Raw genomic sequence first — 14,191 nt, 5'->3', positions numbered from 1 at the left:
GGAGTGCAAGACAGGCCGAAAAGCAGCATGATGTATTGGTTGAGGAATCTCTTGTGGCTTGGCAGGATTGCTATATGGACGTAAGTGTCCTGAAGGTCCAGGGCAGAAAACTAGTAGTTGTGATTTAAGATGGGGAGGATAGCTGCTAGGATTACCATACAGAATCTCATGTATCTGATGTATTTATTGAGATCGCAGAGGTTGAAGACATGTCTCATCCCTCCCTTGGGCTTGAGGATCATGAAATACTGGGAGTCTCTTGCCACTTGAGAACGACTTACCAGTACCTCATCTGCCTTTAATGTGTCCTTCACTGAGACACAACAAGCCCCTCATGTGAGGATCTCTGTTGGGGATGGCCCCCACACACAACTGGCAATGCTTGAACCCCAATGAGGTCACTGCACAGGGCAGCCAGTGCCTGTAACTAATACTATACTAACACTAAACTTAAGATACTCCTAACTACTATACACAAGAAAAATTCATCAGAAAACAGACTGAAAGCATGAGGTAAAAACACCACACAGAGCTTCAGCTCTAGCCAAGGATTGTGAGATGGAACTGAGGGAATCATGGGAGCTGCAGGGAACGAGCAGGTACTGCTAAGCAAATGTATTTGGCTCTGGAGTGCTTTGTGTGCACATATTTAAGTAGAAGCAGCAAAGAATCCTGTGGCACCTTATAGACTAACAGACGTTTTGCAGCATGAGCTTTCGTGGGTGAATACCCACTTCTTCGGATGCAAGTGGTGGAAATTTCCAGGGGCAGGTTTATATATGCAAGCAAGAAGCAAGCTAGAGATAACGAGGTTAGTTCAATCAGGGAGGATGAGGCCCTGTTCTAGCAGTTGAGTGAAAACCAAGAGAGGAGAAACTGGTTCTGTAGTTGGCAAGCCATTCACAGTCTTTGTTTAATCCTGAGCTGATGGTGTCAAATTTGCAGATGAACTGGAGCTCAGCAGTTTCTCTTTGAAGTCTGGTCCTGAAGTTTTTTTGCTGCAGGATGGCCACCTTAAGATCTGCTATTGTGTGGCCAGGGAGGTTGAAGTGTTCTCCTACAGGTTTTTGTATATTGCCATTCCTAATATCTGATTTGTGTCCATTTATCCTTTTCCTTAGAGACTGTCCAGTTTGGCCGATGTACATAGCAGAGGGGCATTGCTGGCATATGATGGCATATATTACATTGGTGGACGTGCAGGTGAATGAACCGGTGATGGTGTGGCTGATCTGGTTAGGTCCTGTGATGGTGTCGCTGGTGTAGATATGCAGGCAGAGTTGGCATCGAGGTTTGTTGCATGGATTGGTTCCTGAGCTAGAGTTACTATGGTGCGGTGTGCAGTTACTGGTGAGAATATGCTTCAGGTTGGCAGGTTGTCTGTGGGCGAGGACTGGCCTGCCACCCAAGGCCTGTGAAAGTGTGGGATCATTCTTCAGGATGGGTTGTAGATCCCTGATGATGTGCTGGAGGGGTTTTAGCTGGGGACTGTATGTGATGGCCAGTGGAGTCCTGTTGGTTTCTTTCTTGGGTTTGTCTTGCAGTAGGAGGCTTCTGGGTACACGTCTGGCTCTGTTGATCTGTCTCCTTATTTCCTCGTGCGGGTACTGTAGTTTTGAGAATGCTTGGTGGAGATTTTGTAGGTGTTGGTCTCTGTCTGTGGGGTTAGAGCAGATGCGGTTGTACCTCAGTGCTTGGCTGTAGACAATGGATCTTGTGGTGTGCCTGGGATGGAAGCTGGAGGCATGAAGGTAGGCATAGCGGTCGGTAGGTTTTCGGTATAGGGTGGTGTTAATGTGACCATCAATTATTTGCACCATAGTGTCTAGGAAGTGGACCTCCCGTGTAGATTGGTCCAGGCTGAGGTTGATGGTGGGGTGGAAGCTGTTGAAATCGTGGTGGAATTTTTCCAGAGTCTCCTTCCCATGGGTCCAGATGATGAAGATGTCATCAATGTAGCGTAGGTAGAGAAGGGGCGTGAGTGGACGGGAGCTGAGGAAGCGTTGTTCCAGGTCAGCCATAAAAATATTGGCATATTATGGGGCCATGCGGGTGCCCCTAGCGGTGCCACTGATCTGGAGATATATATTGTCATCAAATTTGAAATAGTTGTGTCTGAGGATAAAGGCACAGAGCTCAGCAACCAGTTGTGCTGTGGCATCATCAGGGATACTGTTCCTGACAGCTTGTATTCCATCAGCGTGTGGGATGTTGGTGTATAGAGCCTCTACATCCATGGTGGCTAGGATGGTGTTTTCTGGAAGGTCACCAATGCATTGTAGTTTCCTCAGGAAATCAGTGGTGTCACGGAGATAGCTGGGAGTGCTGGTGGCATAGGGTCTGAGTAGAGAGTCCACATATCCAGACAGTCCTTCAGTGAGAGTTCCAATGCCCGAGATGATGGGGCGTCCAGGATTTCCAGGTTTGTGGATTTTGGGCAGTAGATAGAATAGCCCTGGTTGGGGCTCTAAGGGTATGTTGATTTGTTCCGGTGTTAGTGTAGGGAGTGTCCTGAGTATATGGTTCAGTTTCTTAGTGTATTCCTCAGTGGGATCTGAGGGAAGTGGCCTGTAGAATTTGGTGTTGGAGAGTTGTCTGGCGGCCTCCTTTTGGTAGTCAGACCTGTTCATGATGACAACAGCACCTCCTTTATCCGCCGACGTGCACAGGCAGAAATTGTGGAAAAACATCGCTTGCCTCATAACCTAAGTCGTGCAGAATGCAATGCCATCCACAGCCTCAGAAACCATCCTGACATTATAATCAAAGAGGCTGATAAAGGAGGTGCTGTTGTCATCATGAACAGGTCTGACTACCAAAAGGAGGCCGCCAGACAACTCTCCAACACCAAATTCTACAGGCCACTTCCCTCAGATCCCACTGAGGAATACACTAAGAAACTGAACCATCTACTCAGGACACTCCCTACACTTACACCGGAACAAATCAACATACCCTTAGAGCCCCAACCAGGGCTATTCTATCTACTGCCCAAAATCCACAAACCTGGAAATCCTGGACGCCCCATCATCTCGGGCATTGGAACTCTCACTGAAGGACTGTCTGGATATGTGGACTCTCTACTCAGACCCTATGCCACCAGCACTCCCAGCTATCTCCGTGACACCACTGATTTCCTGAGGAAACTACAATGCATTGGTGACCTTCCAGAAAACACCATCCTGGCCACCATGGATGTAGAGGCTCTCTACACCAACATCCCACACGCTGATGGAATACAAGCTGTCAGGAACAGTATCCCTGATGATGCCACAGCACAACTGGTCGTTGAGCTCTGTGCCTTTATCCTCAGACACAACTATTTCAAATTTGATGACAATATATATCTCCAGATATATATAATTTTTAAATTATTAAACAGAAAGAATGAAAATCCAGGAGTTGCCTCATTTAACTCTGTAGTAAGATGAGACCCTGAAACATAAACCCTTATCAGAGGCCCAGTATGGGGCCTAAGGCCTGAACTAAAGTAATGGTCAAGACTTTGCTAACATAAAGCAAAGTTAAGCTGTGAGCCAAAGGCAGGCCCTGCTCACAGAAGCTGGCAAGGAAAGGGCTGATGCTGCAAAAAGAGACATACCTAAAAGGTACTGGACACCAGATATCAGAACATTTGCATACTTGTACACTCCACACAGATAACAAGGAACAGGCTGACCCATCCCAATGACAGGGCCAAAAGGGTAATATGATGGAAAGAGTTGTTTTGCTTGAACCAACATGTACAAGGTGAGAGGCGGCACCTTACTATGTAGAGGGGTTGTACCTTGCTACGTAGAGGGGTTGCACCTCAATATATCAGGAGTGATGTGTAACTTGTTTGTACCTCTGTATAAGAATGCACCTGAGTGGATGTCTGTGTCCAGCCTAGGGGGCAGTGGAGAGTCCCGCCACTGACTGAACTGAGTCCATTGCCAGGGGCACATATTCGTAGTATGTCCTGTAGAGTAGAGTCTAGAGGGAACTATTACTGTGCTTCGTTTGACAATAAAGCTGGCCCGGGTGCCTTCATACCTTACTAGAGTCTGTAGTCATTGGGGGTTCTCTCGAGATCTGCTGTGCCAGCGATCTGCAGAGCGGGGGCAGTACACAGAGGCAACACATGCACGCAGCCGATTGATATCAACATTGAACAGAACAGAGCACCACACCGGGAGAGTCTGACGACAAACTCCAAGTCAGTTTTGTGAATCAATATGGGCTAAACTGTGACTGGAGACACAATCTGGGGTGGGTTGTAAGCCACACCAACCCAACAGGCACTGTGACTCAGAGAGAGACAGCTTAATCACAATTACGTCTTTCAATCCTACTTGTTCCTGGGTGGGAAAGAGTAATAAATTCATTGCTACCTTATACTGTTACTGTCTACCCCACGTAGCACCTGCTTTGGGGAAAGTAAGCTGGCAAATAGCCCCTCCTATTTTACTTGCCTGGATCTAAGATCCGGGTGACCTGCAAAGAGGTTAAAGGAGATGTCTTATTGCCTGTGACTTCAATATGACTGTGAAAGGGCATAAGTCAAAATCTAACTCTAAATATTTTTTCTAGGTTGTATGTACCAACAATTACCTGTGAAGTTTTGTGCCTTTAGATGCAGGTCGTATAGCTTATGGATATAGCGAATATACATCTCCTCCTTATTCAGTTCGGTCTTATAAAAGTTCTGCAACAAAAAATTATATAGGTGGTTAAACAAAATGTTTGTGACAATGTAAAATGGCAGAATAAATAGCTGAAAATTGGTGTTGGAAGTATATTTTTAAGTGTATAGAACATACACATCAAACCTAATGTTGCAGAAATATATTCAACTTTGAAGAAGTTGCATGTTTACAAGGCCAATTGATAATGGTCAGTACATATAGCAGTACATGTAGTCCCTTATAAATAGGCCTCTTACATTTTGTTGAGAACAATCCAAATATCCAGAATATTTTTAAAATTATTCTCCTGCACAAGAGTCAGAATCTGCTAGAACTAAAATCCCATAATGTTTTATCTATTTGAATCATTTTACTCAAAAATACCAATTCAGCCATCTAAAAAATACATCTGTACTTCTATCAAGTGCCAGTGAAGCCACTTAATGTCTCATTGAAAGCTCTACATTGATTTAAAAAATTGAAAGCACTCTGGCTTTTGTATTCATATTTTAACAAAATATCTACTCTACTGTATATCTATCCTTCACTGTGTGATAGCACAATGCCAGGATGACTTTGGCAGCATTGCAAAGAACTATTCAAGTGTTATAAACAAAATAACCCTGAAAGAAGATGTGATTTCTTCAGCTCTGGCTTATGCTCATGAAACTGGCAACTGATGCATGACTATTGCATACCATGTCTCAAATATAAAAAACAGTCTATTTTGAATTTATGTTGAAGGAGGTGGAATCAGGTTTTCAGAGTTACTGGGGATTTTTAGATGTGTCAGTCTTAGTAACTGATGTGGGTGTCACATGAATAAAGTCCTGCATGCAGTTTTGAAACTTTACAGAATCATAGAATATCAGGGTTGGAAGGGACCTCAGGAGGTCATCTAGTCCAACCCCCTGCTCAAAGCAGGACCAATCCGCAGACACATTTTTGCCCCAGATCCCTAAATGGCCCCCTCAAGGACTGAACTCACAACACTGGGTTTAGTAGGCCCATGCTCAAACCACTGAGTTATCCATGATGTTCAATATTTAATTCTGTTTGTCAGAGTAGTACAGGCCCTAAAATCAGGTATTCCAAGGCCAGCAGTAGGAGAATGGTGGCTTACACCATACACCACAAATGATGTCATCTGGAAGATAGAATTGCAGGGCATGCACATACAGGTCCCAGCATGCAATGCTTAATTTTGTAACTGGTCTGCTCAGATCAAAATATATCACTGCACGCTACAGCCTTAATGCTGCAGGGTTCGCCTGCACATTCAAGATTGTGATCTGTTCCACGTTATTATGCATCTCTTCTGGGCTCTCAGCAAGTTGCCAATGTGCCCCTCTGTTGGAATAAATTGTGGATGTTCTTGTTCTAGACCACAGATTCCCAAGCTGTGGGTTACAATCACTAAAGTGAGGAAGATGGGGAGGAGCACTGTGAAAGAATCTCAGAGAAGGCTGTTGTAGGAAGTCAGAGAAAAAATGTAAAATGTTACAAAAATAAGTGTATATTTTTAAAAAGATAAAAATGGAGACACAACATGAGCTCTGCAATAACATGTCCCTTTAAGGCCACCATAATACTATAATCTGAGAAGCACAGCTAGCAGTGCAGCAGCTGCTGGAGCATCTGCTAAAATACAAAAAAGACACAATATTAAAGCTATACTTGCATGTGTGCCTGGAATGCAAAACAGCACCAGGCCCATAAAAAATGTTACTTGGACACCAATGAAGTGCAAGTATCCATGCATGCAGATCATAAAAAGACGTGGCACTGAACTGTAATACCAGACTGGCTCTACTTGCTAAGGACTAAAAGCTCTGTTGCTCCTCACGCACCTGTATTGCATAAGTTACTCAGGTCTTTGTTGAAGCTCATTTCTGACTGGAGATAGAACATTCTGTGGAATGGATAGTGGCAAGTTGCTCCATTAATAAAATAAAAAAAATCTGTGCAAATACAATGAGAAATATGCTACGTTTTCTCATCAAATGATTCTAAGCCATAATGTGCAGTCTATGAAGAGTATTACACCTTCAAAGAAGGTAATATTTAGAAATTAGACAGCCATTAATAGGGATTTTTTTTTCCAGAGAAAACTAAGGAGCTTGAAAAATTCAACACCACTTTTTCAAAGTAGCAACATCAATAAAAATGTCCTTTTCAGGTGGTATCTTTATGAATCACATGATCACGTAAAGCACAGACCCTTGCAGAAAATCTTATAATACACTGCACAGTAGATATGGTTTCAAAAATCATAGGGCCTGTCGCACCTAATAAACTGAAAACAGTACTTTTGTCAAATAAAACTGTTTTTTGTCCGACATTAGTGACATGGTTCAGGATGTCTGAGAGCAAGTACTTTAAAAAATCAGCACTTAGCGATTCAACTTGATGAGTCAAACAGCATGCCTGGTGTGACATAGCTCCTAAGGTTCGTCAGACCGATGATTCTGCTGAAGACAACTAGCTGTGCTGTAAAGCTGTGACAGTGTGCACTACAGAAAAATGGTAATCTGAGACATTTTAGGAAGCAGTACAAAATGTCCACATTCAGTGGGAATGGTGTATTACAATCTACATGGATAGTATCAAGTCAGTGAAGTTTAAGAATAGTAGTCTGGTCACATGAAACCAAAACACTACACTTAATGACGTATGACTTTACAATTTTGTATATCAGTCACACTCTTGCTGCTAAGAAAATGTTTGAAAAAATATAACTCATCCATCATGAAGCTGTTGAAGGAGCAAGCTTCATTAAAGGCCATCCAGTAAATTATTGACTTTTTGCATTGCTCTGTGGTGGACATGAATTTATTTCACCAGCAACTTCTCTTCCAAGCTGAAGTGGGGCTCTCATGCAGTTGAATGATAATAGGACTTTTCAGATTAAGAGCAGAAGCGCAGGCTTCCCTCAGCAATCTTCAGAAATTCATCTTGTGTAGCATGTTAGCCTATTGTGCTGACATCTCAGGGCACTTATGCAAGCTGAAACCTTCTCTGTGGTTGGAATATAACTAGGGGTGGGAATATTCACCAGAAACTTGGAAACTGGCCTTCGTGGGCACAAAAAAGAAATTTGTGGCTGTTTCCTTGTTTCACCATTCACAAAGGGAAAGGAGCAGCTGTTCAAGAACCATCAGAATTTTAGAGAACTTCAGATCTAGGTGACCTTTGGGAGTGGGGGAGAAGGGAAATAAGTGGATCACTAATTCCTTCATCCAAGGTACAATTTGACATGGCAGCACTGACTGTGCCACTGTAAGGCAAAATGAGACACCCTTCCTGTGACAAGATGCTGCAATGAACTTTCTCTAGGAACTCAGCAGATTTTGGATGTTTCTTTGGAGGTGTAGGACCTAGGTTCAGTGTGGACCCTGAAAGCTCTATTTCCATGTCATTTCCACCCTCCTGCTTTTGCAGGTCAGGTTTCTTTTCAATGGTGCCGATAAAAATGAAGTACCATTGCCTCCTGACGATTGACGGTGATTAAAATCAGCATACTTCCCCAGTTTAACCTTGCACAGAACATCTTTTGAGAGCATGATAGGCTCATCCATCATAGTGTTTTAAAATTTCTGCATAATGAAGAAGGTTCACCTTTCACACTCTAAAATTAGTTAATTCTTGGGGTATGTTAGAAATACATAGTTTTGCCTACTGATTGTTAGGCTTAAGTTGTCCCGGTGGAGGGAATCTCAAAATATTTCTTAGCCTGACAAGAGATCACTAGTTTGTGAAATCCCATTCAAAGATGCTGTTAGAGTATTCCATGTTTGTTTTGCTCTATTTTTGTGTGTGTTCGTTCATTTTATATAAATTATGGGTCATTTCTTGTAGTAAAAATTGACTTTAGAACACAAATAACCAAAATGTTTTTACTTCCTTTTAAACCATGCTGGGTAACCTGGTAGTAAGCAAGTTGTCCTATAATCAAGTTACATATACTGTTCCTATTTTGAAAGTATTGTGCTCATATAGAAGAAATCCTTTATCGTTCAAAACCTTCTCCGAGAATACCTAATAATTAGATTAGTCTTTGTGCCCTATAATTCTCAGTTACCACTTAAAACAACACAGTTGCATGGTTTCATAACAAAACTTGAAAATTTCTGACGTTCATAGCCTCTCAATAAATCTTGGTCTAGGATCAAAACATACCTCACTAATAGGCAATATGAATAGAAAATAATATTAATAGGGATTCACAATTTGCACAGTACATTCTTGGGATATTGGATAGTGGGAGGGTGATCTCAAACCTAAAATAAGATAAAGGCCCATCAAAAGTGAGAACAGCAGTCCCAGAGGAACATTTTCTAGTTCTATTGAGAGGGGAATTGGTAGAACAACTCCTCAAAAGATATTTTTTCAAATATAAGAGTAGCTGAGACCTGTTGCTGGGAAAAGGAGAGGACAGAGGTAGGAATCCAGGTGAGTTTTGTTGTGTATTTTTAAACAAGCCACAGAAACTAATCATATTTACAGAAATGTACAAATCTTTGGTTTGAATTTTCCTGTGAAAGTTACTTTCTAGTAAGATTTATTAAACGCCTATGAGCTGATACTATGGGGATTCTCACTATGAACATGGAGGGAAAAGCACAAGAAAACTGTATCAACTTCATTCTGAACTATCCTGAACGTTATCCTATTCTATTAGGCTCTAGCTGTTGTATCATATCAGCAACTTGTAGTCACACCATCAAATTATATTATAGTGAACTATAACAGTATGTATTTAAATATCACCCATATTTGATGGTATAAATGTACTTTCTGAATTCACTGGCATTAATTACACCTGCCATTTGGAGTGCACTGTGCATTGAGAAGCAGGTTAGTAAAAATATACTTCTCATACAATGTACAGATTTTTATTATGTAAGGTTAATAGCTTGAGTATAAAAGAGATAAAGATTATTATACAAACCAACAGGCTAACAGTGCAGCCAATCTTTTTACCATCCACTTCTCCTATTTTCATGCAGTCCCTAAAAATAAAATGTAACAAAAGTCAGAACATCTGCACTGTGGGACAATACAGTTTTCCCCCTCTGAACTAGGAACACATTTCATAAAACAGAATTAAGTAGAAGCAAACTAATTAAAACAATACAGCCTCAGGGCATTCTGCACTGCCAGAAAGCAGATCCATATGTGTTTGCCCTTATGTCCCCTTTTTCTTGCTTGCACAGGCTGTATATCCCACCCCTAGATCAAAACTTAAGATAAAACTACTTAGGGCCGCTAATGACAACACATGAAAAAAAACAGTACAAGCATGACAGACTTGCATTAAAATGATGGAAATTACTCTCACACAGTTACTAAGGAAAAATAAAACTGCCATTGAATGCAGAGCTTTGAAAGGTACTGGACTGACAATCCAGGAGACTGAAGTTCTATTTATCCAAAGAAGAGATGTAGCACTGGCATTTATCTAGAAGTTAAGAGTTCAGTCTCCATGACAACTAAATCCTTCAGCTTTTCTCTTAAACTGTAAATAAGGATGACAACTGTGATAGATTTTGATGTGTGGACCTTTCCCTTAGGGTCTGGAAACACAGTATCAGCCCTGGAGGTTAAGACACTGGACTGGGACTCAAGAGATCTGGGCTCAATTACTGGTTCTGTCACAGACTTCCTGGGTGATCTTGGGCAAGTCATCCTTTGTGCCTCTGTTCCCCATCTGTAAAAATGAGGGTAATGATACTTCCTTTCTCCCTCCTCTGTCTGTGCTGTCTATTTAGATTTAAGCTCTTCAGTCAGGAATGGTCTCTTGTTATATGTACCTGTAGTGTCTACCACAATGGGCCTAATTTTGGATGGTACCTCTAGGCACTACTGAAATAATATTAATAACAATTTCACTTAGGCTGTGAAACAGCTGTTAGATGATGACTTTTGGTCACTCCCAACCCAGAGGCATATTTGAACTGGTAACCTAGTGGTGGAAGTCTCCATGTTCCAGTTATCAAAACTCTGCAGGATAATTTTGTTGTCAGAACTTTGAATGCTTCCATATTCTCAATATAAGCCATGTGACAATTACTCACCTGTAGTCCAGTAACCTTTCCATTAGTCGAGTTACAGTGGCGATTAATGAAACACCACTTTCTCTCCACGTTTCCCGCTCAATTTTCTTCAGGAGGCTGGAAAGAACAAACCCAAAGCAATTTCAATATTTATTTTTATCTGTCACCATGGCAACCACTTTACTTTCAACAGTATCTTAAACGCCTCGGCAATGTCTGCAATATTCACAGATTTAATTTTGGACTCTTCTCACAAGCAGCACAATTTACAAACAATATCTTACCTAGGATAGGGACCAAAGAGTGGAATTCTAATCCAGGAAGCATTGACAAAGCAAATGGATTTCTAGGTTAGCCATGTCAAAACCAAAACACATACAAATATAAGCAGATTTATAAAATATATAAACATTTTAAAACCTTAATACATTCCCAGATATATAACATTTTTTGGTGTTCTCAGATTTCATTACATGCTAACTGCGTGGGTTACATGCTAACACTTCAGAAAATAGAAAGAAACCAAAGACTAGAGCGGAGTGAATAACTGATTTTCCAGTTCGGTAGCTAAACCAAAATATATGCAAAATAATTGATTTGTTTCCAATAGAAATTGAATTTTTTTAGGTTTTCTTGATTAAATGAAAAAAACAAAAACATTTAGTTCGGGTCCATTCAAAATGACATTTTCTAAATTAAATGTCAATTAGAAATGAAATATTGAAATTGTTCATTTAGAAAATGTCAAAACAAACGTGACTTTTTCCAAATTTTTCCTTTTATTTTTTATTCAGCCAAAACTATTCACTGAATTCAACCTGAATTCACAAATAGTTTCAGTCTCCCCAAACTGCATTTTCTGGCAAATGTACTATTTGACTGAAAAATGTTGCTCCACTCTACTGAAGACTGTCACCTAGAAAAGAACATCAAGCATTTCAAAATTCCCTTTCAATGGGACATCCAACTTGTTAACACAGATTTTTCCTCACTCACTCTACAATAGTTCTGCACCCACACAGTTTAACTGTAGCATAATTGCTACAGGAAAAGCTTTTTATTGAGAGGTGTTTTTTTTAAAAATTCTCCTTTAACTTAACATTTGCCCACTCAGTACATGCCATTTATACACTGATAGTTTCATTCCTTTAAATATTAAATAACCAAAAGATTCTGAGTGGTAAATGTACTGTGCCTAATTCTCCTCTCCCTGATACTACGGTAAATAAGGATTACACACTGAAGAGAACAGATTTCCTGGGGTAAAAGTAATATTGTATGGGAACTGGCAGTGACACTTAGAATGAAGGTGCCCTAATACTTTCCTTTATAAACCCCTGGTTTTGGTTGCTTATAACGCTGCCAAGTTTTAACCATTTGGAATCAAATTTTCCACATTTCCTCTCTGCCTAAAGCTAAGACTTTTTTAAAATTTCAGCAAAAATTGTTCAGCCATTTCAGAGACCAGGGTTTGGGTAAAATAGGAGGTTTTGTCAATGCTAAAACATTTCCCCCAACCATTTAGTTGAAGAGCTCTAGGGCCTCTGTGCTTTGGTACACAGATTTAAAATTTGGCATGACAGTGGATCCTGTCCCCATGAAAATCCATGAATATTTGGTTGAGTTAGGAGCCTCAAAAAACTACTATTTGCACATGCTCAGTAGGTAAAATCTCAGAAGATTTCCATCTGCAGTGGAAAGGCAGCCAGCTCCACTACCTTCAGCTACACTGAGCATGCTCAGCCCCACAGAACTCTTGTACACCAGCTTCACTGAGCATGGTCTCAGGCCTCATTCAAACTCCTATATACACAGTGCTCCCTATCCTTTGACATAGGGGAGGGTATACAGGGCTGGGAGTTAGGAAGAGACCTACCACTGTCTGGTGCTACCTCTGTGCACTTCACAGCCCGTATCATTGAGCAAGGCATCACACCTCTATCTTAGGAGGCAGACAGGTATCATTCTCCCAATTTCAAAGAGGGGAACCTTAGAATTATAATAAGGCAAATCCATGTCTCTTTAACTAGCCACACTGCTTTTCAGAATGAATACACGGGCAAACTTAATTCTGGCATTTCCTAACTTTTCAATACTTACCTTTGCACCATAACATTCTTTTAACACCAATTTTTGTATGTAAGAAGCAAGAGGAGAATCAAGACTATTGTATAGCTAGAAGACAATACTGACCACATTTCTCTCTTCACATTGCTTTTCAACCTTACTTTAAATGAGATTATTTCAAACTAAATTTAAAAACAAGAATATTTAGCATGCTTTTAAAAACTGCAGAAGTCTAACTTTTCTAAAAAAGGATGAGTCTTTTGTATATCTGACTTACATAAGTTCTCTTTATATATATATATACACACACTATACAGTTTCTACTTGAGAATGTATGAATATATTAAATGTCTTTATCCAAACAACAAATTGCTTTCTTCAATTTGACAGCTTACTGACTCCTCTTTTGCATCATTCATTTTTCACAGATAATGCACAGAGAAAACATTCATAACAAAAGAGCCACTCAAACACATCCCCAGGCTTCTCACAGCAAGATCAAGATAGAATTTGAGAGAGATGACTGGTGTTTCAGTTAAGATTCTGTTCTCTCCTGCATGTTGTATCAGAAACTCTGTGCACACTATTTTCTTCTCTGTGATCTCTTAATCACTGCTTTCCAGTCCCTCCCCATTTTTGCCTGACCTGGAGAATGCCTGCTTTCATCATTCAGTTCTTGTTAGACACTGGACTTTATGCACAGCACAGGTGAAGAGTGTTGTGAAATACTGTGCAAATGTGATGAACAGGACAAGTAGTTCAGTGGAACCTGACTCTGCATTCCCGAGAGTGCTTCTACCTGGCCTCATTACTCCTCACTCATAGCTGGAGTAACTCTAAAAAGGGGAGTATGATACTCGATGCCTCAGCACCATCCTTACCACTTTTTTACTCTGTGCTCTTAGAAACAAAGGCGTGGGTGCTAAAACGAATTAGATCTGCAGAGTGTGGAAGAACGCACACAGTTCTTAATCCTGGTATTAGCTAGACTTGTACATAACCACTTTGCCATATTAAGGTCTTATTGATGAAAGAATTGATATTTCCCCACCTGATTTGGGCGCTAAAGGTTAGTTGTCAGGAGTGAGCTCCTTCAGCTGAATTTAAGGATTAGCCAGCCCTGTTTCCAGGCAGATGAATGAGTTCAGGTGGGTTGTGGTAGGATGGACTGATTGACTGGCCCACCTGATTGGCTGAGGGGAGCCAGCAGCAGGCCGTTTAAACTCAGCAGCAGCAGCAGGGTTGCTGGCTGCTCAATGTGTATGCCCACAGCCACTATCGCTTCTATGCCTGTCTTGGTTCTAATCTTGCTCCAGTCCTGAATATAAGAACAGCCATACTGGGTCAGACCAATGGCTACCTAGCCCAGTATCCTGTCCTCTGACAATGGCCAGTGCCAGA

At 41.0% G+C, this 14,191-nt stretch overlaps 1 protein-coding gene across 3 annotated transcripts in view; it reads right to left on the bottom strand.

The window, feature by feature from the left end:
- Positions 1-14,191, bottom strand: part of DOCK4 (dedicator of cytokinesis 4) — a 428,604-nt gene that overhangs the window by 55,505 nt on the left and 358,908 nt on the right. For all 3 annotated transcript variants that reach the window (XM_045031826.1, XM_045031832.1, XM_045031842.1), the window contains 3 exons: positions 10,745-10,840; positions 9,619-9,679; positions 4,594-4,687 (listed from right to left, as the gene is read on the bottom strand). In XM_045031826.1, coding sequence (XP_044887761.1) covers positions 4,594-4,687; positions 9,619-9,679; positions 10,745-10,840 — 251 coding nt within the window. The remainder of the gene's footprint in view (positions 1-4,593; positions 4,688-9,618; positions 9,680-10,744; positions 10,841-14,191) is intronic.

The sequence above is a fragment of the Mauremys mutica genome, chromosome 1 (assembly GCF_020497125.1).
Source record: "Mauremys mutica isolate MM-2020 ecotype Southern chromosome 1, ASM2049712v1, whole genome shotgun sequence".
Taxonomy (NCBI): domain Eukaryota; kingdom Metazoa; phylum Chordata; order Testudines; family Geoemydidae; genus Mauremys; species Mauremys mutica.
The sequence above is the reverse complement of the archived record's forward strand: the minus strand, read 5'-3'. Positions and strand labels throughout refer to the sequence as shown.